The sequence below is a fragment of the Sinohyriopsis cumingii genome, chromosome 1 (assembly GCF_028554795.1).
Source record: "Sinohyriopsis cumingii isolate HCF-2022 chromosome 1, ASM2855479v2, whole genome shotgun sequence".
Taxonomy (NCBI): Eukaryota; Metazoa; Mollusca; class Bivalvia; order Unionida; family Unionidae; genus Sinohyriopsis; species Sinohyriopsis cumingii.
Genome location: NC_142961.1, coordinates 74248811 through 74272511, shown reverse-complemented (window position 1 = coordinate 74272511; position 23701 = coordinate 74248811). Strand labels below are relative to the sequence as shown.

General features: G+C 35.5%; 1 protein-coding gene across 5 annotated transcripts in view; it reads right to left on the bottom strand.

Annotated features, from left to right (window-relative positions):
• Positions 1-23701, bottom strand: part of LOC149807126 (protein EFR3 homolog B-like) — a 138046-nt gene that overhangs the window by 51254 nt on the left and 63091 nt on the right. For 3 of the 5 annotated variants that reach the window (XM_089962380.1, XM_089962388.1, XM_089962401.1), the window contains exons 14-18: positions 20300-20375; positions 13721-13882; positions 9592-9720; positions 6219-6295; positions 473-493 (exon numbers count right to left, since the gene is read on the bottom strand). In XM_089962380.1, coding sequence (XP_089818506.1) covers positions 473-493; positions 6219-6295; positions 9592-9720; positions 13721-13882; positions 20300-20375 — 465 coding nt within the window. The remainder of the gene's footprint in view (positions 1-472; positions 494-6218; positions 6296-9591; positions 9721-13720; positions 13883-20299; positions 20376-23701) is intronic. The other 2 variants (XM_089962392.1, XM_089962412.1) reach the window with 1 other exon arrangement.

Here is a 23701-nt window from a genome sequence, read left to right as displayed (position 1 = left end):
CATGCATTAAATAGAGAATAGGCATAATTAAATACTTACCTATATATAATACTTCAAACAGCTTGGACACTGATTTGCCATCAAATAACATACTGCTGTGATGAAAAAGTATCTGTCCAACAAACTGAGACAACATTTTATTTTGCTGGACAAGTAAAATTTTAAGTTACTTGCCCAGAATTTTATACAGAATAGTGTGGAAACTTCAAGATATTTGGTAAAATATTCTGAGCAGCCAAGAAGAAAAATGTAGGATCTTTGAAGCCCTTTACTGGCAGATCAGGGTCTATGTTGTTTGACAGAAAATCATGAGTAGAAGAAAAAAAGAGTTCGGATCTGTAGATCTGGCTCAGTGCTATTCAAAGTTGTGCATACAATGCAGGATTAAATATGGCAGCCAAAAAAGCAAGTGATAACAGTATCACTGTAATGCATGAACAGTGTGAGGAGGAGAGTGGGGTGGGGAGGGTACCTGCCATCCAGGGATCCAGAGCTAGATAGAAAGAAAAGGGAACTATCTTCAGGCTCATGCATGCAGGTATTTAATTATAGGAAAAAAGAAAATGTGTTTGAGAGAAACTAAAGTTACTCCATTCAAGATAAACCCAGACTTCAATGTAAATTAACACTTCCTATAACAGTAAGTTTAATTTAAGTTTACATTAAGAACAAAATACCAGTGTTTCATGGAAACTGGTCCTTTTGATCAACTTAAATTTACAAAACTTTCAATATCTTTAACCATTATGCAGCAAGTTTTTTGGCTTAAGTAAACAAAGGGAACCACAGGAGTATTTGATAGATAATACAAGAGTCACAGGTTTGATATTATCTTAGGCCAGCCTGGGTTGGTTGCCTCTGTATGTATTTGGATATTGTACTTAGCTTCCATTTCCATGGCATGATATAGCCACTAATGTGTAAAAATGCTATTAAATTCAACAGAACAATTTCGAGGAAACAAGAGAGGAACTTCTTGAATAAAAGTGCATAAATTTCAGCCTACGGTTATATCCTTCCAAACTCTTATTTAAATGAAACTGTTAAAAAAAGTGACTTACAAATTTTAACACAAAATTTGGACATTGTTTACAATGAAACATAAATAGGAAATCATCAGCTACCATGATGGCTGATCAATGTGTTTTGCTCTCTTGTTATTTTCTTTAAGTTTTTCTTTAAGAAAGGTAAACACATCAGTCTATGTGAAATTTATCTTGAGGAAACAAAACCCCCTTCCCAGCCCCTAAACATGAAACAAGGCTATACTTTCTCACATTCCCTTTTGTGCAGGACCACGTTTTCCAGATATTTGTTTACCCTTATCTCATGTGACTAAAACATAACAAAAATTTGCCAACCCCATCAGGAATCTTAGCATCAATTTTGCTGAATTTAGGCAGCACGTCCATAATAGATAATACATTGGTTAAAAGTAACAATCAAACTGCATCTTCCCTAAAGACCCATACAATCTGGTACAAAGTCAAAAACATAGAAAGTCCAATTACAATAAATGATGAATCCATTCCTCCAATTCTACAATCTTGAATTTCTAAGTATGTCTGACCAAAACTGTTACAATAATGATGCATATTAGTCCTCACAAATTAAATTACATTATTTCTTTCTCTGCTTCCAGTTCAGTATAATGATGTTTCAACCTCTAGGTGACCAAAGTCTTGAGACATTGTCTATGATAACTGGTACACATTAAGTTTGTCCAGCTCCTATCATTGCTCCCTTTACATGCACAGAAATACCAATGAGTGGAAGGGTTATGGAACAAGACTAAATGTGGTAGCTCAGATGGATTATATTCTGATATCACTGGTATATTATGACATCTGTTCATATGCTATCTTAAAACATCACTGGATTTGTATTCCATCACAAAACATATAATCCTAGAAGTTTCTGTCTTATCTTCATGCTAAACAAAATCTTCAGATTCTGCACAAATGACACATAAGAATAAACTCCAATGCAATCTAAATTGAGAGTCATAAACTTATCAAAAAGCAATTTCCTTTAAGTGAAATTTGACCACCAACTTAACATTATGAGAGTGGTGTTATTATATCAAGGGAGATAACAGCTTTGATCACTTAAGAAAAAACAGCTTTGATCACTTAAGAAAAAACATTCCATGTACCAGTCAATCATATTTGTGCTGATGTATTTTTTGCCCCTACCTGTGCTAATATAGAAAAACCCGTTCAAAAATTGTATCCATAAAAATATTTTTTTTTTAAAAAATTTTATGTACATAATATAAAATGCAATTTTTGCTATACTTTTTTAAAAAATATTCTACAAAATCTGGCATGGGTGCCATTTGTGCATGATGTCATGTCTGTCAAACAAGCATTCTGACTGGTACATTACTAACCTCATTTATTTGTATGATGTCATCACATCCATGACATTTGGATTGCTTCTTGTTTTTCGATTGGTTCAATTACATAACTCAAGTTTATATTTCTGTTTTCAGTACTTTTTTTGAGTTTACAATTAAAATACTTAATGGATATTTCATCTTTTAATGATTTATCTGTGCAAGGGTTGCCATTTTGTTAATGATCCATGCTTTCAAGACAGGAATGTGAGAGTAAATTAGCCATTTGTAATGATATGGGATAAGGAGATTCGAGCCTCTGAGACATAATTCAAAGACAGGAAGTTGGCAAAGCTCACAAATTATGAACCAGGAGGAGGGATTTCCCTATCAGACATCAATTTATATGATAGCTTGTATTATGCCTACCCATGCCCCTTTCACCTGTCCTTCATTATGCAAAACTCTTGCATTACTATTTGACAACATCAACCTATACAGGGATCTAAAGATCCATTGCCCAGCAACCCAAGTAAAAAAAATCTTATAATATTGAAAGAATTTCATCCACAATACCCAGGAATCTACTCTTTGTTAAAGAATATACAATTTCATTATTCATACATGTGAGCTGATTTTCAGCTGCTTTAAAATGCAGTTTCGTGTATTTTCAAATAATAGAAATGCATGTGCCTAAAAATGCTATTTTTGAATTTTTGAAACATTCTATTTTGGGATGAAATCTGCAAATAATTCCTTGATATGGTGCATGACCTTGTTGGAAAACATAGTCAGCTGACTTTGAATGGTAATTAGTCTTACATTAATGGTAATTATTCTTACATGAATGGTAATTATTCTTAAAAGTAAACAGTCAAAAAAGCTGAGTATGTATATACTTTACTAGCAATATTTTTTTGATAAAAAAAAACTTTCTGCAATGAAAACTTAATGAAGGCTCAGAACAAAAAGGCATATATTAAACTCTTAAAATTTGGATAAAGTCACAGATACATGATATCATGCTTCCTTTAATGATACCTGTGCCAAATCTTAAAACCTTCACCACCTTCCAACAGAAAAGATTATCTGTTGTAAAATAGGATCAGAGCATGTGCCACTTGGTTCAGATCATTTTAAGTTACTATTATACTATCCACACACTTTGCAATAAAATGACACAAAGATATTGTGATACCATCTATCCATTCATTCTTCCAATTATCCACTGGAATCTCTCTCACGCTTCCTTCCACATTACTGGATAGAACTGCACAAAAACTGAGCAACATACATGTCTATATAATTAACCATGACCCCAGACCCAACTGGGGAAAGATCAAAATATTAAAATTTGAATTGATTGGAAATATCTGAATATTTTTTAAGATAAATGTTTCTACAAGTGAAGAGGAAATATATGTAAGGTGTGATGGTTTTGGGAATATCATGCTACTGGTACAGCCCTGTGAGGACAAGCATTAGCATTGAATGGCATGCATTAGCACTGAATGGTATGCATTAGCATTGAATGGCATGCATTAGCACTGAATGGCATGCATTAGCAATTAATGGCATGCATTAGCATTGAATGGTATGCATTAGCACTGAATGGCATGCATTAGCAATTAATGGCATGCATTAGCATTGAATGGTATGCATTAGCAATTAATGGCATGCATTAGCATTGAATGGCATGCATTAGCACTGAATGGCATGCATTAGCATTGAATGGTATGCATTAGCATTGAATGGCATGCATTAGCACTGAATGGCATGCATTAGCACTGCCTGTATTAGCACTGAATGGCATGCATTAGCACTGAATGGTATGCATTAGCATTGAATGGCATGCATTAGCACTGAATGGTATGCATTAGCAATTAATGGCATGCATTAGCAATTAATGGCATGCATTAGCACTGAATGGCATGCATTAGCACTGAATGGTATGCATTAGCAATTAATGGCATGCATTAGCACTGAATGGTATGCATTAGCATTGAATGGTATGCATTAGCAATTAATGGCATGCATTAGCAATTAATGGCATGCATTAGCATTGAATGGCATGCATTAGCACTGAATGGTATGCATTAGCACTGAATGGTATGCATTAGCATTGAATGGCATGCATTAGCACTGAATGGCATGCATTAGCATTGAATGGCATGCATTAGCACTGAATGGCATGCATTAGCACTGAATGGTATGCATTAGCATTGAATGGCATGCATTAGCACTGAATGGTATGCATTAGCACTGAATGGTATGCATTAGCATTGAATGGTATGCATTAGCATTGAATGGCATCCATTAGCAATTAATGGCATGCATTAGCACTGAATGGTATGGATTAGCATTGAATGGTATGCATTAGCACTTAATGGCATGCATTAGCAATTAATGGCATGCTGGCAAAAAATGGCTATATGGTGCTTATTAAAAGTTCAATTCTATAAGTGTAAATATAAAGAATTGCACAAAAAAAACTTGAAAAGATAAACCCTTTCAATTAAGATAAAAGAAAAAATGGAAAGATGTTACAATTCTGTAAAATGCATATAAAATGAAAGAAACAAGATAAATAATATAAAATCCATTAAAAAACCACATAGTCATATATACTGAATTCCCTCAAAAAATGCAAGATTTTCTCTGCAAGTAAAACATCATAAAGTTCTTAGAGTTTACATCAAAACATGATTGTCACACAGATGGTTGAATGACTGTCACACACATGGTTGAAGCTGATCCATTTAGCAAGAATTTGTTCCACTTGCAGTAGGACAATTTAAATTTTTTGAATCAACTCATGCACGGCAAATGAAAAAACGTCAGAAATACAGTATAATTTTCATTGCAATCCAAAATGCATGCAATGTGGAGATATGTAATGGCTCCCATCAATGTTACTTTTCCTCACAATCCAAAATGCATGCAATGTGGATATGTAATGGCTCCCATCAAAGTTACTTTTCCTCACAATCCAAAATGCATGCAATGTGGATATATGTAATGACTCCCATCAAAGCTACTTTTAATCGCAATCCAAAATGCATGCAGTGTGGGAATATGTAACAGTTCCGACCAAAGTTCCTTTTCCTTGCAAATTCAAGCAGTGTGGGGATATGTAGTGGCTCCCACCAAAGTTCCTTTTCCTTGCAAATTCAAGTAGTGTGGGGAAATGTAATGGCTCTCATCAAAGTTCCTTTTCCTTGCATATGCATGCAGTGTGAGGATATGTAATGGCTCCCACCAAATTTACTTTTCCTTGCACATGCATGCAGTGTGGGGAAATGTAATGGTCAAAGTTGCTTTACTTGAAAAGTACTGGAATTTATATGAGGATCTGCTGGGGGATGGTCATCACTGTCATTACGGATGTCATTAAATAAGCATGATAACCTGTTCCAGTGACTTTATCCACTTCCATGAAATAAATATTTGATATTTAGAGTCAAAGGGGTGAGGGGGAATTAAGCATGATTAGGCAAAGGCTCAAACCCACAACCAATATAACTCTAGCTGTGTGCTCAACAATCTAAGCTATATTTAAAGGGGCTGGTGGTTGAATTATGCATTGTTAAGCCAAGGCCTGAACCAAGAACCTCCCCCAAAGTTTAGCTCAGTTCAATAACCCTATCTGAGGTAACAACATTAGCAAATTTCCAGTGACATACGTTCCCTGCTGTGTGAGATGCATTTCTGTATCAAACATCATCAAAAAGACCTACATGTATTATGCTGAAAGTCTTACACAGATTTTTATGTTTCATCACACTGCTGCCATTAAATGTAAAAAAGTGAGAAATGTACCACTGGATAGGGGTTTTCAGTTAGCTACTCACAGTATTTCATTGGTTTGTGTGATAGTTACCTGGATGGTTTATTCGCTCTATTGAAGGCTACATCGGGTAACAGATGTGATGCCTCCTGACGTCTTATTTCTATCACCTGTGAGAAAGATTTCAATAATAAAAGTTATAAGGACAAGTATTTTTTTATTTAATCATCATGACAAAGCTAACTCACAAGGTTTCAATGACCCACATGATGGTTTGGGTTTCCGACCAATTACAAACCTGGATGACATTTTCAACATTGTTAATTTTATTCTTACCCAAGACAAAATGTGTCCTATCAAAAATTCTAATCAAGCTAGGATCTAGTACAGTGGTTGGGAAGAAGAAGAAAAAAAAATCAGACAATTTTCAAATCTCACTTTTGATAAATGTCAGTGCTCCATCCCAATCACCCAAGATCAGAAAACTGCTAACTTAGATGTGGACATGTTTGCTTCCAAACCAATTGTCCATGCCCCCTTGTAGATCTACTGGCCATGCCTGAAGACAATCCGATCATGCACAAGATTTATAGACTTATTCATATATGCTGATATGGAAGAATTTCTCAATGAGGGAAGGAGGTAAACTTTGAGAATTCTGTCAGATTATACTTGTCGGATACAGATTCATGTATGAACATGGTTATTATAATAATAATCTCACATTAGTTCTGAAGAAATGATTTAATATGCAACAAGAAACTTGATGTGCATGTGTGTGTAATGTATATCAATGCATTTGTACTTGACCATGTCTCCTGTACTACATGGCTCTAATCCTTATATTTTTGGCTGATAGTTTAGATGGAGAGTCAGAGACTCAGTAGGGTTTCGTATAACCTGTGTGCTGTTGTTGGTGGTGAAATGGCTCAGTGGATAAAAATGGTTTTCTCATGGTGATGGACCAATGCATCAGGACCAACAGGTCTGCAGTGAATAAGGCAGCCTTTGAGGGATCGTTTGGCAGACTGGAAGGGGTGGGTCAAGGAAGTTGGCTCCTTGACCATTCAATGAGAGTAGTGAACTAAAACTAGCATTGATAACAAACTTGTACATAAGTCGGACAATGGAAGTTGGACCAGTAGAACTTACAATGAATATGAAATATAACTATTTTACATGTTTTTCTGACATGGATAAATTATGTCATACACATGAATGAGAGCAATGGCTGTTTTAAGAAACACATGAAAAGCTAATACCAGTCATACAATGGATTACAAGCCAATACCAGTCATACCATGGATTACAAGTGATACTGAGACACCTGTATCATTTCTTAAATTCATCACAAGTAGGACAAGATAAGGACAAAACCATCAGATTAAAGGTGCTTTTCATTTATGTAGCAATGCCATTCTCTCCTTTGACTGCTATTGTCAAATTCTGGTGAAATGGCTGGATACTGACCCAACTCAGTTTTATTTTGTTGACAATATGGAAATCAACTTCTGGGTTACAAATATTTTTCTTCAATAATACATAGCCAATCATAATATGTCTGAAGAGTATCTGCTACCTCAAAAATACAACCCTTCCAAGCTAAAGACCTGCCAACCCTAAAAAGACTGTCTCTGTAGGGCAGTTGATTTTTACGCATAAGGATGACCACTTTTCAGTAAGGTTTAACAAATTATCATGCACTGCTAACGTAAAGTTGGAAAAATTTATTCAAAAAGTTCTGTATTCTAATTGATGCAATGATGGTAAACATTATGTTCAACTGAAAAAGTTTATAAAGTACACATAGACCGTATTTACCTCTAGTACAGTTGCATATATTTCAGTTCCAAACCCTATGCAGTGCAATGGCTTGTTGCTGTCTATCAACAAAACATAATTCTTCAAAGAATTTCCATTTCACATGATCACAGCAATCATATCTCCTGCCAAGAGACATATTCAAACTGACACATGATGTCCAGTAAATGTAATTGTGTCCATTCTTGTTTTATTTATAAAAATCTGAATATTCCTTTTTATTCTTCTGTACTGATTATTAACAAGGCTAAGAGATTTATTTTCCTATTTTCCTTTTCCTCTTTAACTTTATCACTTACAGTTTGATCATGCTGATTTTGTAAAGTTAGTCTGGTTACCTGACTAACTTCCATAAATCTAATATGAAACCCAGATCCAAATCAAACATGGATAACCCAATTATTCAGATTTTACCACAGTAATCATATTTCTATAGGTTTGCTTTTATTCATAAGTCCATATTTTATGGGTAATTTTCATAAAACTTACAGCAAAATTGTAAAGGTTGGTAGGTCTGAACCTGACCAGAATGTAATAGAAAACAAACTCAGACAAATGTGAGTTTGACAACAAAATGTTGGCCCCATTCCTAACTGAAGTATTGTTTCCAACTTTTATCTTTATATTCTAACTTTTAATAAAATTTTAGATTTTAACTTTCAATCAACACTGTCTAGCTTGTCTTTTGCTGCCATACCAATAAATCACATACATACATAAATAGATGACACAAAACAATAAAAACAAAAACATTCTTGTCTATGATATGAAAGTAGGGATATTATAATGAGTTGAACAGAGATTAAGTTGGTTTGGGTTTTTAGTTTTCATAACATAACTGTTCTTAAAAATCATTGTTCTTAAAATCTGCTTCAAAAACCATTATCAATGTGTACCCCTAGAAGCCAGATTTTACTAGGTGAAACTCACAGGCTTTGAATAATCATGGAAAAGCAGCCAGTAGTAAAACACCTCACTAGGTCTGGGTGACACAGCTGTATAAACAGAAAAGTAGATTAAATCTTAAATGTATGGTCTCTTAACATCACAGTACCACTGATATAACTTCTGGCACCTACATAACTTCTGGCACTGGTATAACTACTGGCACTGATATAACTTCTGGCACTGGTATAACTACTGGCACTGATATAACTGCTGGCACTGATATAACTACTGGCACTGATATAACTTCTGGGACTTACATAACTTCTGGCACTGGTATAACTTCTGGCACTGGTATAACTACTGGCACTGATATAACTTCTGGCACTTACATAACTTCTGGCACTGGTATAACTACTGGCACTGATATAACTTCTGGCACTTACATAACTTCTGGCACTGGTATAACTACTGACACTGATATAACTTCTGGCACTTACATAACTACTGGCACTGATATAACTACTGGCACTGATATAACTTCTGGCACTTATATAACTTCTGGCACTGATTTAACTACTGGCACTGATATAACTACTGGCACTGACATAACTTTTGGCACTTATATAACTTCTGGCACTGGTATAAATACTGGCACTGATATAACTACTGGCACAGATGCATATATGGCAATCACGTTAAATCTTAGAGAGATGAAAATAACAATAGTCACCACAGTGCAACTGAAGCATGTACTCACCCCAGAAACATAGGTGACCAGGGATTTCACATCAGCCAGCTGTGCCAGGAGATTAAAAAAACCAGATGTCAGAGCATGGATGGCACACTTGTGAGTCAAGGGCAATGACAATTTGTTGATGGCAATGTTCTGAAAAGTAAATGTATAATGGAATAAAATTTAAAAAAATTAAAATATCAGACAAACAACTAAATGCAATCAAATATACAGAACAACAGAAAACCACTTATCTCGCTTATGAAACTGTCAAGAGATACCACAAGCTAAGTTTGGTTTAATTTATAATTAATCTTTTAGAAAATACAAGTTATTAAATTCATTCAAGGTATGCTTGGATAAAAATCTCTTCAAAATGATGAGTGTTATCATGCTTACAAGCCTCACAGATAAATATCAAGGTCAACACATCTGACCTTGAAATCAATGTCAGAGTGCTCACTATCAACTTGTTTATTGAAAAACAGCAAATTACAAAGTCTACTCAAAATTCATTTGTTTACGTAGATGTCATTGTATTCATAGTTTCCTATTAAGCACAAAAATGCAAGCAGTGACCTTTGACTCTAATCCCAAGGTCAAGCTGATCTGGCTTTCAAACGTGTTAAAAACAGCACAATTGGTGGTCAGATCTGAATCATTTTTATTCAGGAACAATTATTTATTGCAAGAAGTACTTTTAAGTCAAAAAACAACATGTCAATGATATCAGTCATGCTACAGGAGTAGTGGTAACATGATTTATAATATTGCCAGATCAATACCATTTTGATTCAGGACCACCCACATGCTGTTAGTGTGTTAGCAAAATCTTCATATCAATACAAACATAAATACCCAGAATAAGATTTTTAAGATGGCCTCAGAGGAAGCCATTTTGGAGGTTAAATCAAAACCAATTTAATATAGGACAAATTACATATTGTAAGAAAAGCTTTAGTGAAAACCAACCAATGTTCATCAGAGATGCCAACCCATGAGCACAATTATCTGGAATTTTAACATCTATTCTTCGAACTCATGGCAGCCTATCCAGAATGTACGTGTAAAAGTAACAAAACTTCTGCACAATCATACAGTGTCTTCCAATGAGCATAAAAGTAACAAAACTTCTGTACAATCATACAGTGTTTTCCAATGATCATAAAAGTAACAAAACTTCTGTACAATCATACAGTGTTTTCCAGTGAGCATAAAAGTAACAAAACTTCTGTACAATCATACAGTGTCTTCCAATGAGCATAAAAGTAACAAAACTTCTGTTTCAAGCTGATGTTTTAAAGAAAATAATGAAGTGTGGCAGTTACAATATTTCAATGTGGGTATCTGAGAAAGCTTGCCAGTAGCTTCTCGTGGGTCGGTGGTTCTATCTGGGTTCTTCCTCCACCATTTATACTGGCTGCCATGTATAGCCTATCTTGTACTGAAAAATTGATTGGTTTGTTTTCATCATGCAAAGATTACAAATGATAACTTGAAGAAATCTGGCAGTGATCAGAAATGACAACTTATAGGGGGAAGGGTTAATCCATGCACCAAATTTGCTTTCAATAAATGCAGTTCAAACATATTTGAACAGAAACAAAATGCATGATGCTGGGGAGAAGTTGTAAGTCAACATAAAATTCTGATGGAAAAAGATGGAAATCAAACTTGATTTATGTCTTCTAAATAAAAAAAACCATACCAAATTTTATTTTATTCCATAAAGTCCTTTAACACATTAACCCCTAGCGACAACTTAACAGGGCAGGAGGTAGTAGCCTACTGCCGAGCTCAGTAGCGTCATGGTCATGCATGATACACTAAAGTGGGTGGTATTATAGAAAGGTAGACAATGTAGCTCTACAATGATACCAAATAATCTGGAATATCTAGTTGCACTACAAAATACAGATAAAAAAACCTAATTTTTTGGACCCGACTTTTTTTTATCCAAAATTCACCTGTGGTTGGAATCCAATTTTGTGTCCGGATTTTAGACTTTTTGGTCTCAGATCTAAGGCAAACCGGTATGAATTGCAAACAGACAGATGAGCCTTTGCAAAAAGTAAAATAAGATGGGCATTTGGAATAAAGAGTGGTCTCCATACAAAAATAATGGCTCTGTTTAGCAAAAAAACAAAAAAAAACCAAAAAAACTTTTACCCTTCTGCTCATGCCCAAGTTAAATAGCCAATGAAAAACGATGTTTCTAACACAACTAGGCAGTATGTTATTTAAAGATGACCGGGGATTTGGTGTTTTCAAGTCTATTCAGAAATAGCTTTCAAAATGTGTTTCCTACTCAATTTTCAGGCCAAAATAACAAAAAGCTCCAGGGGTTAATGTGTTAAACAGTGCATTTTGATGACGTCACAAAATTTGAATATTCCTTGCGTATTTAATCACTTGTGCATTGACATTACACATAAATTAAAAATTTTGCAATTCCTTGACAATTTGTAAAAAAAAAAAAAAAAATCCTTGTTAACACATTAACCCCTAGCAACAACTTAACAGGGCAGAAGGTAGCAGCCTACTGCTGAGCTCTGTAGCGTCATGGTCATGCATGATACACTAAAGTGGGTGGTATTATAGAAAGGCAGACAGATTTAGCTCTACAATGATACTAAATAATCTGGAATATCTAGTTGCACTACAAAATACAGATAAAAAAACCTCATTTTTTGGACCTGACTTTTTTAAACCCAAAATTCGCCTGTGGTCAGAATCCGATTTTGTGTCTGGATTTTAGACTTTTTGGTCTCAGTTTCCCAATGCCTAGTCAAAATTGTCTTTACAGTCGATATTACAACTGAGCACTAATAATGTTAACATCTAGTACTTTAATAACAGTGGAAGTACCTCCAAAGAAACAGAGACAATTTTAAAATGTAATTGAAAGAAGTAAAAAAGAGCAGACCACTTGCAAAATAGCGGTTTAAAAGTCAATAAAACAAATTCTGGGTGTTAAAAACGAAAAGAAGTAAATCAGAAACGATTTTTGTCACATGCTAATACATATACATATGATCTTCAAATGTAAATGTGATTTCATGTTTAATGATAGAAGTATATATTTGTTGCTATATAAATTTGTTTTCAGATAAATGCATACAATATTTTAGCAAGAACTATGAATAATGAATAGAATATATGTACAGTGATTGTGGTTATTTTCCTTTAAATTGTTCTGAAACTGAACCTTGGAAACTGGTCTTTTTGTACAAATCTGTAGTGAGAGACCACCTGTCTTGAGAGACCAATTTTTGTTGGCAGAAGGGTGGTTTCTCATAACAGGTTTTAAAGTAATATCAAGATTTTTTAGATGTCCATCATGACAGCAATATTGTTGTAGGATTGGCATGATTTTAACTTAGGGCCAACTACATAAGAAATCTTCTGGTGAAAAACCCATTCATTCTGGAGGAATAATGATAACAAAATTTTCAAGCTGGCTGTCATGGTAACCATACTGTGTATCAGATTGGCATCATTTTCATATAAGAACAACAAGACATCATAAAAAGCCTTTTGGTAAAAACCTCATGTTAATATGACCATCCGTCAAGGAGTATCAATAACAAAATTTTCAAAATGACTGACATGGTGGCCATATTGGATGTCAGATTGGCACAATTTTCATTAAAGATCAACAAGATATCATAAAATGTCTGCTGGTGAAAACTCCATGTCAATATGACTTTCCACTTTACAGTAGCAAAAACAAATTTTTTAAGATGGCTGCTGTCGCAGCCATGATGGATGTCAGATAGTCACCATTTGCACTTAGGTCCAACTAAACATCATTAGTCTTTTAGTGAAAACCCCTTGTATATATGACCAACCATTCAGGATGATCAGCCATAATATGATTTTCTAGATGGCCACTGAGATTGCCATTTTGGATGTCCATGTGGCACAATTTTGATTCAGACCCAACTAGACCATGGTATGAATTTGTACATAAAGTTTCATGGCAATCTTTCAAGTAGTTTAGGAGGAGTAGCAATAACAAACTTGTGTGAATGGGTGGATGGACCACAGGAGTCTTAACACAGATGAGGGCTTGAGGGCTATTGTACAGGTGAAGGCCACAAAGTTATCCACCTTGATGGTCTTATAATGCAAAAAACTAATGTAATCTTACCTGTAGCTCCAGAGCAAAACGGATTAACTCTAACAGAATTTCTGTACAACCCATCTCCACACAAATGAGGGCCATTGTACAGTACAGGGCCTCGAAGTTGTCCACCTTATTGGAATCCATCTGCATGTTCTCCAGTAGACAACCATAGAATTCTGACCCATTCTGCAAGACAGAATATTTGCTAATAATGATTTATAAAGTTATATATAATATAAAATGATATCACTGGTTGTTGAAGATGCAGCTTAAGAATGTATTATGTAGATTAGGAGGGGTGCAAGTTTTGTGGGTTGGTTTGGTTATTATGCCATGTTCTATGTGAATCGATAAGAATGCACATTCTATAACATCTAAAAGTGAATGACAGACTCTTCCCTTTGACCTCTGACCTTGCAAAATTTTTTGTTAAGGAAGATAATACATGCTTGACTTTGATTCTCTAGAAATTAGATTGTGTGAAATAAGGCATTAGTGTGTGTGTGTGTGTGTGTGATTTGGATTTTTAACGTAGCTTAAACAATTTTTCAGTAATATTGCTACAATGTCTGCAGTATGACAGTTTATAATGATGTCTAGCACTGGGGCATTAGTAATTAATGGCAAAAAGAAAATATCCAAACAAATATTTAATTGCTTACATGATTATCCTAAAGAAAATACATTCTAAAGTAGTTACTCACGATAACAGCATTCCAATTTATATGCTGATGTACATAATTGACTACCAAAATCACTACATACATTCATACATGTCTACACAGACGTAAATGTACATAAAAATGGTCAATGTGTATCAAATAGAATCTGTAGTCATTATTCTTGTCACAATCATAAAACTAAACATGCAAAGTGCAAGCATTATCATTAAACTTGTTTGTCTGAAGTATGCTAGACTGCAATTCAAACAGCTTGGTAACCAAGACATTGTCACAATAATGTATTAGCAACATCAAGTGGTTAAAAATAAATCAATAGTCAATATCATTATTCTTTTCTTTAAATGCTGACTCATAAATAATAAGCATAAAGACTTAACAAAAGAACTTTCTGTTATAAAAAACATGATACAGCTGACAACAAGGATAAAAGTTCTGAAACTTCAGCACAAACTGCATAAACATCCTAAAAATACATAGCAAAAAACAATGGACAATGATTTCATGAAATAGGAATGTTCAAAGTATCCAAATGTGTTTAGTTTGATACTAAGATCATAAAATAATAAATTAGAACTGTTAGATCTTTATGTACCTTGAATGATCCAGCTCACTACAATGTGCAAGAATGAACCTTGAACAGCATAAATGCTGTGACAACAAGGAGCGCTTGCAACAACAATGAGGTATAACTCTACACACAATGATTTAAAATTTTAGCAATCAAACTTGTGTGAGAATTCAACAATTTAAAGCTGCACATAAAATTTAATCAAAATCCAATGATTCCTGGCAATGTATGTGTGCAAAAAAAAGTTTACAAATATGGACCATCAATCCACTAATAGACAGCATTGTATTTTTACAATTAATCTAATGGAAAGCAGATGTCTGAATGGTAAACTAATATGAGATCTTATCCATGCAAAGTTGCACAATAAAATCCAACAATGTGAGATAAAGGTTTGCTGCAGAAACCAAAGTGTAGAATGATGGAAAATCAAGGATCATAACTCCTATAAATCATGATCCATAAAGCTGAAAATGAAACTTTTTTGAGGGCTTGTTAATATAAAACTGCATAAATAGTGTGGTGAAACTGAACAATCTTTGTTTAAAAAAATGCTATCAGGGGCCTTAACTTCTCTAAATGATGTAGTGGAATGCTGGGAATAAAATTAATTCAACATCTCATCAACATAAAACTGCATGGCTTTAACTACAATACAACAGTCTTTAGATAAAGTTATGTTGATGACCTGTATGATCAAACTCATACAAGCTATTGTCAATATAAGGGGACATCACCCATTCACTATATGGCCCTTCACTACAACATTAATCCTGATGAATTCCCTTTCATTATCAATTAGTGAAAATCATATGTATTAATGTACTCCTCTGCAAAGATGTTTCTCTATAAGGTTGTATATGCTGTGGCTCCATATACAGAATTACAATGAGTCCTGTACATGCTAAAGTTTCTTGAAATTCAACAATCAGTAGCAAAGTTATGCTGCAGTGAGGAGATCAGGCAATCAGGGTGCCTAACTCCTCTAAAAGATATTGTGGAATCCTGTAAATCAGACTTAAAAGGGTCTTATCAAAATAAAGCAACACTATTTGTTGTATATCCAACAATCCATGTTAAAGTTGTGCAATGGAATGAAATATACAAGGACAGATGATAAGGGCCCATAACTCCTCTAAATGATGACAACAAAATTTAAAAATCTAACTATTTTGTGGTCTTAACAATAAAAAGCTGCAAACCAAATCTGGTTCAGCTCCATATGTTCCCAGTATAAATATCCTGAAGAAACTAAACTGAATGCAATGGACTGGCAGAGAGATGGATGGATGTACTGGCAGAGGGAGGAAGGGATGGAGGGAGGGATGGAAGGATGGATGGATGGACTGGCAGAGAGATGGAAGGATGTACTGGCAGATGGATGGATGGGCAAACAGATGGATGGATGGATGAATGGATGGACTGGCAGATGGATGGATGGATGGATGGAATGGCAAACAGATGGATGGATGGATGGACTGGCAGATGGATGGATGGATGGATGGAATGGCAAACAGATGGATGGATGGATGGATGGAATGGCAGATGGATGGATGGGTGGATGGACTGGTAGAGAGATGGATGGATGGACTGGAAAACATGGATGGACAGATGGACTAGCAGACAGATGGATGGATGGATGGATGGATGGACTGACAAATGGATGGATGGATGGATGGATGGATGGACTGTCAAACAGATGGATGGATGGATAGATGGATGTACTGGCAGATGGATGGATGGACTGGCAGACAGATGGATGGATGGACTGGCAGAAAGATGTATGTATGGATGGACTAGTAGATATATGGATGGAGGGATGGGCTGGCAGACTGACTAATCATTGGATGGGCTTGCAGATGAGTGGATGGATGGACAATGTGATTACTATAGAACTCTCTCACAAATTCCCTGTACCCCATTTCCGATTTCAAGAGGGTACATGTACCCCTAAACACAAAGGTTAAAGCAAATGCTAAATATAATCGGCATCCAAACTTACTTTTCTAATTAAATATACTCAAGACAGTAGCATTACTCATTTTGTTACTTCTTTGATAGGCAAGTCATACATAAAAAAAACTGTTGACCATTTATACAACTGATCAGTACCACTATGTCTTCCTCCAAGTCAAAACCATTTAAATGTAAAGATCATATGATGAAAATTAAAGGTTTAAGATCACAGTGCTAAACCAAAAGTGTCAAACACTGGCACCCTGGCAAGCATCTTGAAAAAATCAAATGCCTAAAATTCCACTTTTCACCAATGAGCCTTTATTTTGTATCCTTATTTTGATAAAATACTGGCTTTACAACAACAAATAAATATCTAAATGCTTTAAATTGATCCATCTTTTCTTACTGCCTATCAAACTGGTATGCTTCAGATGACAACTGCGGAGCCCCGAGTGGCTGAGCGATCTAAAGTGCTCTCCATTACGGATCACTGCCATCTCACCTTTGTCTGCGTGGGTTCGAGTCTAGATTTCTGCCAATGTGGGTATGTGAAAAAGCTTGCCAGTAGCTTCTCGTGGGTCGGTGGTTCTTCCCGGGTTCTTCCTCCACCATTAATACTGGCTGCCATGCATAGCCTATCATGTGCTGAAAAATGGCATTAAACCCCACAACAACAACAACAACAACAACAACAACTGCATGTGTCACTGTCTGCTGAAATTTATGATTTCATTTCACTGCATTCCAAGCAATATTTTCTCCAGGCCCTGGTTTTAAAAGACATAAAAAAAATATTCCTCAAACTGATCAATAAGAAAGAGTATCCTAGGACTTAGAGTAATTTCATTTTATAAACACAGCTAGAAAAAAGTTTAAAATCCTTTAACAGTGAGGTCAATGGTATCTAGGGTGATGACAGATGGACATGCACATAGATACCAAAACTAGGGTGATGACAGATGGACATGCACATAGATACCAAAACTAGGGTGATGACAGATGGACATGCACATAGATACCAAAACTATCTCCATATGAAACTTCTACCTAGAAATGACTTAAATGAATCTAGGGTGATGACAGATGGACATGCACATAGATACCAAAACTATCTCCATATGAAACTTCTACCTAGAAATGACTTAAATGAATCTAGGGTGATGACAGATGGACATGCACATAGATACCAAAACTATCTCCATATGAAACTTCTACCTAGAAATGACTTAAATGAATCTAGGGTGATGACAGATGGACATGCACATAGATACCAAAACTATCTCCATATGAAACTTCTACCTAGAAATGACTTAAATGAATCTAGGGTGATGACAGATGGACATGCACATAGATACCAAAACTATCTCCATATGAAACTTCTACCTAGAAATGACTTAAATGAATCTAGGGTGATGACAGATGGACATGCACATAGATACCAAAACTATCTCCATATGAAACTTCTACCTAGAAATGACTTAAATGAATCTAGGGTGATGACAGATGGACATGCACATAGATACCAAAACTATCTCCATATGAAACTTCTACCTAGAAATGACTTAAATGAATCTAGGGTGATGACAGATGGACATGCACATAGATACCAAAACTATCTCCATATGAAACTTCTACCTAGAAATGACTTAAATGAATCTAGGGTGATGACAGATGGACATGCACATAGATACCAAAACTATCTCCATATGAAACTTCTACCTAGAAATGACTTAAATGAATCTAGGGTGATGACAGATGAACATGCACATAGATACCAAAACTATCTCCATATGAAACTTCTACCTAGAAATGACTTAAATGAATCTAGGGTGATGACAGATGGACATGCACATAGATACCAAAACTATCTCCATATGAAACTTCTACCTAGAAATGACTTAAATGAATCTAGGGTGATGACAGATGGACATGCACATAGATACCAAAACTATCTCCATATGAAACTTCTACCTAGAAATGACTTAAATGAATCTAGGGTGATGACAGATGGACATGCACATAGATACCAAAACTATCTCCATATGAAACTTCCACCTAGAAATGACTTAAATGAATCTAGGGTGATGACAGATGGACATGCACATAGATACCAAAACTATCTCCATATGAAACTTCTACCTAGAAATGACTTAAATGAATCTAGGGTGATGACAGATGGACATGCACATAGATACCAAAACTATCTCCATATGAAACTTCCACCTAGAAATGACTTAAATGAATCTAGGGTGATGACAGATGGACATGCACATAGATACCAAAACTATCTCCATATGAAACTTCTACCTAGAAATGACTTAAATGAATCTAGGGTGATGACAGATGGACATGCAAATAGATACCAAAACTATCTCCATATGAAACTTCTACCTAGAAATGACTTAAATGAATCTAGGGTGATGACAGATGGACATAGATACCAAAACTATCTCCATATGAAACTTCTACCTAGAAATGACTTAAATGAATCTCAAAACTGTATAAGAAATAAACACAAATGATATAAGAGACTCCTTTTGTTGAGCTAACCTTTCACTTAGCTAGAAAAAAAAAAAAAACTTAAAACTGAACCCCATCTAAAAATTTGAACACTCACCTTTTTGATGGATGTATGGATGAACAGTTCATTGGATATATACCTCAAAGTAACCACAATGCCAACTTTCTGTCAAGGCTGACTGAACAAAAATGGCCTAATATATGCACTGCTTGTAACAATTGATTAATTTATATGACTTTAGTGTCACTTGTATGCACAGGCAGTTATGTAATTCTGTGCCTTTAATAATGTGTCTTTTATTTTATGCTAGGCCATGAATTACTGGATTTTCTAAGAGAAATAATCTTGATATTTCACTGGAGTGAAAAAAATGTCATAATTTTTTCACTGGCCATCTAAAGACATGGATAACATTATAACCATGAAATTTAACTATTCCAGATGCTTACTTAGCCGACTGGTAAATATGGCTGTCTCCACTTAAGACAAGCATAGTTCAAATCCAACAAGGCATGAACTTTTTTTTCTTCATGTGCTATTTTACTTTGAACTGGGGAGGAAAATTGTGTTCCTGTTTACATTTTCTGTGTGAAAAACTACAAAACATGGATGAGAATGCGATCCAGTAGGTAACCTGTTACTTCTGTCTATTAATCTTGCTAGCTAATATGTTTGAGCATAAATAAAAAGAACATTTTCTTGCTACGAGTGAATAATGGATACAGTCCATCTTGTGGGTCAAAATACAGAGTTTTTTACACACTTGAATAAATATATCTGTTATTCGCTCACTTCAAGGAAATATCCTCTATACAATGAACTTTCATATCAATGGTATCATGTGATACCTTGTTTTACTCCTGCTATATTACCTTTTTCATGAACAAGCTATCTTGCCTTGCAGACTTTTGTAATTTTAAGCCCAACTTGGAAATATCCTTGGTTATCCTGTAAAATATGGAAACCAAATATTGAAACACAAGCTCTTATAGAAATGTTAATCTTTAATGACATTTTTACTTCTATAAACAAATCACAGAAAGTTCAAATTTTATGTATGAAACACCAAATATGATGGCTATTATCCAGATTCATCTATAAGAACAGACTTTGAATAATTTATCCCATATGCTTCCCTGTAAATAATGTTACCAACTGTGACAAGTTGTTTACCTTAACCCCATCAGTAGCTGACACTGGACAGATGCAGGTTCACTGACAGTTTGCTAGTTTACTATTCTATGCACTCATGAATGTTACTTCAATGATTGCATTAATTCTTTAGGAAAACAGCATCATGGTCAGTGTTAGTAAAGGACTGAGAACTGAATATTTAAATAGTCCTATTCAATTATGGTGCCCATATTGTTCAACTCTAATGACAAAGTTAATATGATTCATTATTGGGACACCTGGATAACTATAAACTGGAATTACCTGCAATATGATAGGCTTACTTCTGTCCTGTACCTAAGAAAATTACACTGGTTTTCCATAACTGAAGAATATTTGTAAAGAGACATTTAGATAAATGAATTTTTTTTTCCTAAACACTAAGGTATGTCAACATCAGAAGTATGCCTCCTCAAATTACAACTACACTGATTTACCAGTACAAACAGTTTTACATACAATGCAATGCATATTTGCTACTGTTATGTTTATTAATTTATGGTGTTCATTATTTTACTGATTGACTATTACATCTTGTAAGGAATATTTGTCTGATGATACAGGTAATTGTCATGGAAATTGACTCTTATCCATGCTACCAGAAAATGACCCTGATCTGCATGTTAGGCTTACAGCTGACAGTTGTTTCTATATAAGCCACTAACAAAATGCATGCAATAACTCACTCAACATGTGTTTTGTTTGCTGTACATGCATTATCTCTTATTATGACAGAATTAAATTTTTGTAAGACATATCTTTGATAAATATATCTGACAATTAAGGTGAAATATATATATATATATATATATATATATATATAAAATGTTGCTGGTCAAATGTTTGATTAATGAACAAGTTTTTCAAAGGTAAATAATGTACAATATAATTTAAATACATTTTTGTCAGTGTTATTGGTAAATCTAGCCGATGTGTAATATTGTGTATTCAGCTTTAACACTGCACAGTGATACTACATTCAACAGGAAAAGAATTAACAGAAAATTCCTTCCATATAGTCCTCGAAGGCATTCAAAATGGTGAGCCTTTTTGCTCAAACAATTCTATCCATCACTTGTTCACAAAAATATTTACTTGTTAGAGTTAGTTTCAGGAGTCAGGATGTGCAGATTCTGGTTTGGAATGGAAAGCCTGCATGTGAACTTGTTTCAGCAGGCATGGAGAAGGCAGGATTTTCCTGTAAATTTTTACCAAGGAAAGCATCACGATTAGCCTACTCTCAAAGTGCCATGACTTCTGAATGATCTTGGGAACAATACAGGTTGGGGATAGGCATTGAGACCATCCCACTTCTAGTCAAGGTCATCAATGGCCCAGTCTTTCAGATCTGGGACTGGCAAAACGAAGGCTGGGAGCTTGTAATACCACCTCATCGGAGACAAGGTCACAAGGGATTAAACAGCCAGTCTTTCATATCTGGGACTGAATGAACCAAGGTTGGGCACTTGTAGTTCCACCTTATCGCAGGGTCGCAAGGATTTAAACCAAATGGCTGCAAATTTGAATCAAAGTGACTAGGTGGATGGACCATTCTTTATGAATCAGTGATCGTATCTGCCTGGGATGTGGCAGACTTTAATGCCAATTTGATGATGATGACACAACCTTTGAAAGTCCCAAACAAGAAGGCAGGGATCGGGCATAGTGTCTCCAGCCATGACTGAAAGGCCTTCACTATGACTTTAATCTCCTGGATGCTAATGTCCTTCGACTGATCCAGCCATGAAAATGTCCTTGGACTGCTCCAGCCATGACTGAAGGCATCCACTGTGACTTTAATCCCCTGGATGCTAATGTCCTTGGACTGCTCCAGCCATGACTGAAGGCATCCACTGTGACTTTAATCCCCTGGATGCTGATGTCCTTGGACTGCTCCAGCCATGACTAAAGGGCATTCACTATGACTTTAGTCTCCTGGATGATAATGTCATTGGACTGCTCCAGCCATGACTGAAGGCATCCACTGTGACTTTAATCCCCTGGATGCTAATGTCCTTGGACTGCTCCAGACATGACTAAAGGACATTCACTATGACTTTAGTCTCCTGGATGATAATGTCATTGGACTGCTCCAGCCAAGAAAACATCCTTGGACTGCTCCAGCCATGACTGAAGGACATTCACAATGACTTTAATCTCCTGGAAGCTAATGTCCTTGGACTGCTCCAGCCATGACTGTAAGGCATTCACTATGACTTTATTCTCCTGGAGGCTAACGTCCTTAGACTGCTCCAGAAGGGACCAAATCTCACCTTTAGAAACGTGGGCAGGAAACAGGCACCAGAGCTAATCATACTCATATCTGTGAAAACCATAACTTCCAGTAGTTAAAGTGGAATGCCTACCATTGGGAGGTCAAGAAGCGTCCTTCCATTTGCTGATATGTAGCCAAATGTAATCAAAACTGATTATATGGCCTATCAAACAAAGTTTCTATCACAAATGAGATAGAGGGATCATCTGAAGAGGTCTCATAAAACAAGTGACCCAAAATAAAAAGATCTGCTGCCACAAAGAGAAAACCTAAGAGGATAAGAAATTCCTGGGTTGAAATCTCAGTGTGTGGATAGAGGACATCATTGAGATGATCTTCAAAGCACATTTCTAGGGGAGAACAAACTCAATTGAGACAAAGCAGGACAGAAACAAGGAAATTTCATATTGTGTCACAGAATGTTACTCAACTTGTTTTTTTTGTGGAGAAAAACCAGAGGTAATTCAATGTCATGGATATTGTGGGGGTCTTGACGTGTGAAACAACCCAGTCCATGAGTTTACTATTAAGGGACTGCAATTCAGGTGGAAAGTGGGAGCCCCAAACTTGTACACAATGCCTCTGAAAGCACACATAAGGAACTTCATGAAAGACCTGTGAATGGGAAGATGAAGGTACACATCCTGGAAGTCTATTCACTGGGTCTACATCCTTAGCCTGGATCACGAAAGTGCTGGCTGTGAGAGATCTAAGGTTGATGACCAGTCTGAGCTTTCAAGTGGCCTTGGGGACTAAGACAAGCATGCAATAAAATCCCTGTAAGTTTTGTGGCAAATGATCTAGAACACTCTTTTCCTGAGAAATA